We start from the raw sequence: 10,000 nt of genomic DNA, 5'->3' as shown, positions 1-10,000 counted from the left end.
CTGAAAGATTTGAAAATTAGAAATGTATTTTTTACAGATAGATAAACAGATAACTTGAATTCCTTTTATGATTTAAAGTCAGTTTGAATGTTCGTTGAGTCACACAGATATAAAATACGTACCGACAACACTAACACTTTCAAAAACAACCAATTTTGTCACTGTAAAAAGTTGTCAGTTTGGCGTTTTTACGACAGGAAGAACAACCAAAAGTTGACAGATCGAGTTTGACCATTGTTTTGATTTTCAGCCGCCATTTTTATTTGTGAAGTATTGAAAGGTAGTGCAAAGCAGTCCGAGGGTCTCTTTTCTATTAGGGTTAGCTCGAGATCGAAGGATTATTTTTCTATTAGGGTTAGTCATAAGTCTTAGTAAAGGTGCTAGGGTGTTTGTTTTTCCATTAGTTAAGTAAAGGGGAGATATTCCAAAAGCTCCTACATCCCCAGTATTCTTTCCATTTGTATTTTCACCACTGATCTTTTGTCAAAATAATGTATTCCCTTTAATGTAAATGTTTCTGCTCGAAACTCGCTAAATAAATAATAATGTAAAATTGAATGTAAGCTTGATAGATTTGTGAAAGTTTGAAATTTCCTAATTTGACTATTGTTTTGATTCTCGGCCGCCATTTTGATTTGTGATGTATTGAAAAGTAGTGCAAAGCAGTTTTATTTCTATCAGGGTTCGCTAGAGATCGGAGGATATTTTTTTATTAGGGTTAGCCATAAGTCTTAGCAAAGGTGCTAAGGTGTTTGTTTTTCCTATTACTCTTAGGGTTAGTTAAAGGTACTAGGTTTTATTTTGTTCTTGGGGTTTGTTGAGGAAATATTATTTGATTTGTTTCCCTTTGCAGGAGCTTTCGAAAGGCCTCCCCAGGATCGTCTTTCAAGTCCGCTCACGTCTGCTACTTCAGGTTTATTTTCGCAGTTGATGTTCTTACCACAGCCTGTTTTCACAGACGAACAACTGTATGTTGCTGTGTCACGGGTCAGATGCAATAGTGGCTAACGCTTCATGATAGGTCACACAGAAAAATCAACAGAGGATGTACCAAGTTACACAGACAACGTTGTTTACCAATCTGCCCTCATTTAATGATGGTGGGTACAATATCGAATGAAAATAGTTATTTCCCCGCGAAATTGCGGGCTTTTTACTGGTAATAATAATAATATAAACATATTTTCGTAGCACCTTTTGTCGAAACCTCAAAGCGCTTTATAAAACAAGGACATTGTTTACCCATGTATGAATAATATTGCAAGTATATATCAAAACAGTTAAGAGCATATAACGGGCATAAAAAAAACATCATCAATACAAAAGTCACATTTAAAATTCAATTAAGTAAATATTTTCTGAAAAGATATGTTTTCAAGGTTCTTTAAAAAATGTCTATTGAACTAAAATATCTCACAGATTGAGGGAGATCATTCCAAATTGTCGGTCCGAATTTCATGAGACCTTTCGATAAAATATTTATGTTTAGTTTTAAGAGATGCTAACAATTTGAAATCAAGGGATCTAAGATTTCTCAGAGGTACGTACGGTTGGAGTAAGTCTTGACTGTAGAGAGGGACAGAAGACTCAAATACACCAAAGCAGACAAGGGCTGTTTTGCTAGCCCGGACTGGCAGCGAGTGGAGGGTTCGAAGCATGTCCTTTGTATCCTCGTATTAAGATTGTACCATGAATAACTTGGCCGCACAATTCTGTGCTATCTTGAGCTTGTTTATTTTGTTATTAGGGAGACCAGCGAGCAGTGAATTGCAGTCGTCGAGATGTGACAAGACCAAAGCAGAGACAATTATCTTCAAGGTGTTAAAAGGTTAAAACGACCTCATTTGTGATTTTTTACGGAGCTCATAGTACATAATTTTCACATCATTGTTAAATGCGGATCCATAGACAAAGAACTATCCAGTATGAAACCCAAATTTTTAGCCTTTTCAGAAATAGAAATATCACAATCAGTTATAGTCAGTATAGGAGTTGAAAAGTGGATAGACTTTAATTTTCGCTGAGTTTCTATCAAAACAACATCAGTTCTGTCTTCATTTAACAATAGCTTATTTTCTAGAATCCAACTTTTGATACTTACTTACTTACTTAGGCCGCCCCTTGGGGCGCCCAACATGAGCCACAATTCTTCGCCATTCTGTCCTGTCCTCCATAAGCGTACGCAGCTCCCGGGTGTTGTCCATTCCTGTGTCATCTAGCAGACAGTCAATGTAGGTTTTATTCTGCCTGCCTCTGCTTCTGGTTCGCTCAGGTGGTTCCCATAGAACAAGACTGCTTGCAATCTCCTCCTTGTGTCTCCAGCAGTGCCCCGCAAGTCTCAGTCTTCTTTTTTGGATCTTCGAGGTCACTGGGGGAGGTCATTGTAGAGCTCTTCATTTGTTATGTGCTCTTTCCAGCTTACATTGAGGGCCATCCTCAGCATGCGGGTGTAGCAGCCGTCTAGTTACTTCTCCAGGGCTTTTGTAAGAGTCCATGTCGCTGCCCCATATAGAAGCACTGACTCTACTGTTGCCAGGAACAGTCTCTTCTTTATTTCCCTCTGTAGGTTTGAACTCCAGATTTTCCTGAGTTTGTGACATGCACTCCAAGCCAATGCTTTTATGACAGAAATATCAGAGGAACTGCTTTGGGTCCAACCTCCTAGGTACTTGAAGTTGTCAACTTCCTTCAGCCATTCTCCATTCTTTGCTTGTATGCTAATTGGCCTTTCTTGGTTGTAGGTTTGAAATACTATCTTCTTAGCATTACAGCATAGTCCTACTCGTTCAGCCTCAGTTTCAAGTCTGTTGAGGACTTCTTGTGCCTGGTCCATCTCCTCGTTCAGTAGAGCCAGATCATCTGCGAAATCTAGATCCGTGACAATCATAGCTGGATTGCGCCTACTTCTTTGTCTATGTAGCGTGAAGCCCAGCTCGTTCTCCATGCCAGCGTAGGTCTTTCTCATCACATAGTCCAGGACAATTGCAAAGAGATAGAGGGCTAATGTATCACCTTGAAGCACCCCTGCTTTGATCTCAAACAGCTCCGTTTCACCATCTGGAGAGATAACCTTTGCCCGTGTGTTCTCATACATTCTTTTAATAGCAGAGAAAAGTTTAGGAGGTATACTATATGCTTTTAAGATTTTCATCATGGTAGGGCGATGTATCGAGTCAAAGGCCTTCTTAAAGTCTACGTATAGAATGATTGCCTTCTTGTTGTGACTTTTTACTCCTTCTATTAACCTTCTCAATGCCAGGAGGTGAGCAGTCGTGGATCTTCCTGGTCTGAAGCCGTTTTGACAAGGACGTAGATGAGGGTGCTACTCTGGTGACCTGTGAGGATCATCTTATTGGCAGTTGGCACTATAGCGCAAGGCTGATTCCTGTAGTTGGTTCACTTAGTTCTCTTGGATGGAATCAGATCAATTTCCGACCACGATTTGGTTTTTCATTCTGTTAGTAATCCATTTGTAAACTCACAGGATAATTCTAAGTCACAGTATCTAATGTCCATACTTCATGCGGGATGTCATCGGGTCCGGATTGTTTTCCATCACTGAGAGACTTTTTGTCCTTCTTTATTTCATTCACTGTAAAGTCACTCTCGTCTATACAGATATCTTGCAGAATTGGTTCTAGTTCTACGTCATCTTCCGTTGCTCTGACTGGATCTTCTCCAGGAAGTGTTTGGAAGTGTGAAAACCATTTCTGTCTTCTTTCTTCTTTTGTTTTACCCCTGAGGATCCCTTGTCGACTTGCTTTCCTACCAGTTATTCTATTTATCAGTTTCCAGCTTTCACCATGTTTGCTTCTCTCGTCGGCTTTCTCCACTTCCTGGATGAGACTATCTAGCTCTCGTTCTTCTATATCCCTATAGACAGTTTGTATTTTATGTTTTGATGGAGTCACAATAATTTTCTAAACCACAGACAAGAGAGGGGAAAACATGAGGAGAGGCAGATTTATATAGCTGCTTGTCGTCAACATAAATGTGGTAGCTAACAGAATGGGAGTGTATTACACTGCCTAATGGTAAAGTATATGGAGTATAAAGGATAGGGCCTAAAGCCAAACCTTGCGGGACGCCATATTCTATAGAGACATCGTTAGAAACTTTGGCATTTACACTCATTGCCTGGAACCTATTGGTGAGGTATGATTTAAACCACGAAAGAGTAGTACCAGAGATGCCAAAATCAGAATAAAGCCTATCACATAGGATTGAGTGATCTACTGTGCCGAATTCCGTAGATAGATCTAACAGCGTAAGGATAGATATATTACCATTATCACTTGCTATCAGTAGGTCATTCACGATCTTCAAAGGGCGGTTTCATTGCTATGATGCTCACGGTAAGCTGACTCAGAAGGCTCCATAAGATTATTGGAATCTAGAGGATTCTTTAGCTGCTTTAGTACTACTTATTCCAGGATTTTTGAAAGAAAAGGCAAATTAGAAACAGGGCAGTAATTTTTCAGATTTTCAGGGTCTAAATTATGCGTTTTTAGAACAGGAGTGACGATTGCATTTTTGTTGGAATCTGGTACAGCCCCAGACTGCAATGAGTTGTTTATGATTACAGTAATAGGTTCTAAAACAGTCAAGAAATTTCATTTTTTTAAAAAGATTAATTGGTATCGGGTCAAAGGGACACGATTTGGGTGGTGAGGCTAGGATAATTTTTTTCACTTCATCAGATGACACATGATTTTAAAAACTAAAATTAGGGATACGTTTTAGGGGTCTAACATAGTCCGAATTTTCCTCATTGTCTTGAACATCCGAATGAAGATCTAATTTGTTTCTTATAATATTCACTTTGTCTGAAAATTACTTGGAAAAAGCAGTTGGGAGGTTTTCTTCGGGGATATCTTTTGGTGAATGGTTATTATCAACTGTATTCTTCATTTCTTTAACTGTTTGAAATAGAGCACGTGTGTTTTTACATGTGGAAATTTCATCAGCAAAGTAAGTTTTTCGTTCGTTTGATAGAGTCTCTTTGACTATGGTAACTTGATCTTTATAAAGTTGATGATCTTCGTTTGTCTGGGACTTTCGCCTTCGCCGTTCATCAGCTCTACGGCCTCTTTTTGCAACCATGATTTTGTTCGTCATCCATGGAGCAGTTTATCGTCTGGTCATTTTTCTTGTGCGCAATGGTGCATGATGGTCGAGCAATTTGCGCAGTGTGACAATATAGGAATCAGCTTTTAGTTGTAATCCAATAATCGCTAGCTCTGATTCTACACTGCTGGAGAATTCTTCAGTTTTTATTGATCATGTGTTACGGAACGCAACAAGTCACTTTACTTTGGGTGGTTTCGATTTGTTTATGTTGTACATAATGATGAAGTGGTCGGATATGATTTTATCATGGACGGTTAAATTATAGATTGAGCAAGATGTAGTGTTTGTTGCAGCCCAATCTAAAATATTGCCTTTGTTATGGGTGGGAGTTGAAACTTTCTGTAAAATATTATGGTTGGCTAAAAGATTCCTCATACGCTTTGAATATGAGTCAGTTGAATCAAAAGGTAGATTAAAATCACCTAAAATTATAAGTCGATCAATAAAAGAAATATATGATTCTATTAGGTCTTCCATATCTCGCATAAAGCCTGCATGTGTTATTTTAAAATCTTTTGATGGTGATGGATGGTATAAACATAAAAATACAATGTTAAAAGCTGTGATCTTGGATATTTGATCTGAAGGTGGTGATATTTTTCGATTTTAGTTTAATAGAATTATAATAAATTGCACATATACCATCGCAACGTCCCGATGTCCTTGGATGTGACAGAATGTTAAAATTGACAGGAGTTAATTCACGTAAGATTACTTCATCTCCGATTTCTTCTAGCCACGTTTCAGTAATAAACACAATGTCACTTTTAGAGTCACACATTAAATCATTGATTTGCAAGGACTTGTTTCGGACCGACTGAGAATTATAATGCATTATATTTATTGAATTGTTATCTGATGGTGACGTGACGAAGGATAATGATGGCAATGGTGATGACTCTGACAATAATGGTGGAGGTTGTTGTGACACTGGTGGTGATGGTGGTGATGACATTGGTGGTGATGGTGGTGGTGACACTAGTGGTGACATTGGTGGTGACGGTGGTGGTGACGATATCGACGACGGCAGCAACGATGGTGGTGGTGCTGACGATAAAGATAACGACAGCGATGATAATGGTGGTGGTGATGCTGACAACAGCGGCGTCGACTTCGAGGATGGTGGTGGTGGTAACGATAATGACGACAACAACGATGAATACGTCAGCGATGATGATGGTGGTGATGGTGACGTTAGCGACGATGCCGACGACAGTGGCAGTGTCATCATTGTTGTTGGGGGTCTTTGCGGGTGGGTTGGGGAGGGTGGTCTATATATGACCAATATGAACAGGTATCATTCTCTGTTTTTCGTTTGCCACCCCTTTGCGGTCGTGGGTTATCAAAACAATCATTGTTTTTAAAAACTATGGTATGGTGTTGTTTGTATACATTGATAAGATATCTAAGGGCTAAAAATAACAGATTTTATAAACAGAGCCAGAAACATCCATAATGTGTCTACGTCTAAAAGTCTTGATTTCACGACACACTAGTGATTAAAGTTCTACCTGTACTACATGGCTTCTAAAGGATTGTGTAGAAGAGCTGGCGCCGGTGATTCTCGACATTGTTCAATCTAGTCTTCACACCTCGACAGTTCCAGCATGCCTAAAGAAAGCAATTGTGCGCCCTTTGTTGAAAAAGCCTTCATTGGACAAAAATAGTTATAAAAACTTCAGGCCTGTGTCTAATTTAAGTACATTATCTAAAATAATAGAAAAAATGGTATGCTCTAAATTGAATACCTATTTAGATGAGAGCAACTTTCGATCAATGGTACAGTCTGCTTATCGCAAGGGACACTGCACTGGGTCTGCTTTGATCAAAGTGCACAATGATCTTGTTAATTATGTTGCTGATAAGAAGACGGCAGTGCTCATACTGCTTGATTTAAGTGCCGCATTCGATACCATTGATCGGAAGTTGCTCTTAAACAGACTTCAAACCAATTTTAATATTCAAAATGATGTTTTGGACTGGTTTGAATCTTTTCTTTCTGACCGCACACAGTGTGTTGCATTAAAGATTCTCTTTCTGATATTAGTGTTCTGCAGTTTGGGGTACCCCAGGGTTCTGTCCTGGGGCCCATCTTATATACCTTGTATACAACACCCATCAATGCTATAATCTCGGCGTATGAGTTGAATTTTCACTTGTATGCCGACGATACTCAAATTTATTTCCCTGTTACTAACGATACGAAAGTGGACATTGTCTCTCGAGTGGAAGCGTGCGTGAAAGACATAAAAGATTGGATAGTTTTAAATAAATTAAAGTTAAATGAGATAAAACGGAAATAATAAGTTTTCATGGAAATAACCGGAAAAGAAGAGAAATAGAATCATTGAGCATTGCTGGTAGTCAAATTAAGATTGTAAATGGTGGAAATGTCAGGAATTTAGGTGCATATTTAGATTCACGATTGTGTATGAACGTTCATGTTGGTAAACTTGCTCAGATTTGTCATCTTCATCTCCATAAAATTTATAGAATTAGACATTTTTTGGATACTGAGACTGTCAAAACATTAATGACATCATTTGTACTTAACAGAATAGATTACTGTAACGCTCTCTTACAATCGTCACCAAAATATGTAATTAGACAGCTTCAGAAAGTGGAAAATAGAGCTCCTAGAATGGTGACTGGTTGTTGGGTGAAAGAACATGTAACCCCGATTTTAATATCTTTGCATTGGCTCCCTGTTGACAGCCAAATTATATTCAAAATTTTATGCTATGCTTTTAAATGTTTTAATAAGACAGCTCCTGTTTACCTACAAAACATGGTTAATTTCTATGTGCCGGAGAGAGAACTTAGATCCAGTGGTCATGATCTCCTCCAGGTTCCTCGCTGTAGATCGTCTTTTATCGAGAGATCTTTTAGCCAGTCGGCACCCGTCTTATGGAACCAACTGCCTTCATCCCTCAAAATATGTCCAACTTTTGAAAATTTTAAAAAGAAACTCAAAACATATCTCTTTAGGAAATCATTTGATGTTTAACATTTCTATTAGGCCTGCATGTTATAGATATCCTAATTTTTCATCTTGTAGCACAGTGCGTGGTAATTAAATTACAAATTGATTAATGCTATTCCAATATGATAGATTTTATGCTTAAATTATCGATTAATATGATAGATTTTATGCTTAAATTATCGATTTATTGATGTGTTTTATTTGCATTGTAAAGCGCCTCTGAGCACATTGTGGATCTAGGCGCTATATAAATTCATTCATTATTCATTATTATTATTATTATACTAGCTGTCATAGTATAATGACAATACTGACACGGTGATTGTTATGGTGAACTTGAACTAATATCAAAGAAAACCGTTTGTGTTGACCTCAAAATTTGAAACACCGATTTTCTAAAATATCACAAATCTCAACTGTTAAAAACTCACAATTTTCACATAGATTAAAAGTCCAGATCACAATGAATTTCTACATAGACGATTCACTTTTAAAAACACGCAGTTATATCTATAAAAAGGCAAAATCCAGAGCACAACAAACACACATCTTTACTGTCAGGCGTGTTACAAAATACTGTATTATTATTATCACTCAAATTGACTTTTTAAATACTTTTATTTATCTTAAGAGTTATCTTTCACAAGGCAACATAAATACGATGATCTACAACTCAGCAAGGCTGAATGAGATTGGAAAAGGTAGGAGATTTGAGACGCTATCGTGCCAAGACTAAATGGTCTGGGATAATTGAGTGATGAGTGCCAGTCCCGTTAGGGTTTTGGAGTGTGGGCATGGATTATACAATGAGGAGAGAAGCGATGATTGACAAAAGAACAACAAATATGGGGACTATATCGAAAACTTATGTTCACTCATATTATTATTATTATTATTATTATTATTATTATTATTATTATTATTATCATTATTATTATTATTATTATTATTATTATTATTATTATTATTATTATTATCATTATTATTATTATTATTATAATCATCATCATCATCATCATCATCATTATTGTTATTATTATTGTTATTACTATTGTTTGTTTTGCTTCATTATTTATTTTTTTACTTACTTCATTTGTTGATTGGAAATATTATATTCCTTGTATGAGTTATATTGGCAATTGCCTAAAAATAAACTTTTTGAATCTTTGATTTGTAGGTACATCAGTAAGATTACAAACAAGCTTCAACAGGTAAGCCACGCTTGTTTATAATAATATATTATTCCCCCCGATATCATAAACAACAACAAATAATAAATGTGTACATATTTATGTCTGGGCATCATATGGTAATCATCTGAACACATTAGTGTCCTGCTAGGTGATGGGCGTGTAATTCATATTGTCAATTTCATACAACATAAATATAATTAAACGACGCCATAATACGCTTCAACAGTCGCAACGTCACTTCCCTCGTAATGACGCATGGTAACTTAGTAACTGGCTCTAAACTATCGGAACAATGGCGGACGCCCTTATGGAATATTTCTCCGACGAGCATAAAAGCGTATCCAGAGGATAAAAAAAAACAGTATAAATCTGATCATGTTTTGAATTTTACACATTCTGATCACAAGACATATGAAAAGTTCTAGCCAGCATGAATAATAAAAAGTAACGATTTTCTTTGTTTAGAACCACGATGGCCGCCTTTGCTGGGAAACTTGACATCAGACTATTGAATCCTATTTGGTTAGAACCATGGGACAGAATTGATAAGCTGTGTAATAAAGAAAGAGAGTAAGCACAGATAATCACAACATAATATCCGATGGTCTGTGTAGTACAATACAAATATTCATTTACTGAAATGAAATGTTTGTTTTGGCATTGAGAACAGGTTTTGGGTTGCAATGCTGTTGCC

The 10,000-nt window shown here is 37.1% G+C and overlaps 1 protein-coding gene across 2 annotated transcripts in view; it reads left to right on the top strand.

Moving 5' to 3' along the window:
* Positions 1-10,000, top strand: part of LOC144977593 (uncharacterized) — a 109,280-nt gene that overhangs the window by 80,082 nt on the left and 19,198 nt on the right. The window contains exons 2-3 of one of the 2 annotated variants that reach the window (XM_078922972.1): positions 854-1,100; positions 9,291-9,324. In XM_078922972.1, coding sequence (XP_078779098.1) covers positions 1,046-1,100; positions 9,291-9,324 — 89 coding nt within the window. In that variant the 5' untranslated portion in view covers positions 854-1,045. The remainder of the gene's footprint in view (positions 1-853; positions 1,101-9,290; positions 9,325-10,000) is intronic. The other variant, XM_078922973.1, reaches the window with a different exon arrangement.

The sequence above is a fragment of the Berghia stephanieae genome, chromosome 7 (assembly GCF_034508935.2).
Source record: "Berghia stephanieae isolate SIO BIC M18660-M18661 chromosome 7, UCSD_Bste_1.3, whole genome shotgun sequence".
Lineage (NCBI taxonomy): Eukaryota > Metazoa > Mollusca > Gastropoda > Nudibranchia > Aeolidiidae > Berghia > Berghia stephanieae.
This window is presented reverse-complemented; position numbering and strand designations above follow the sequence as displayed.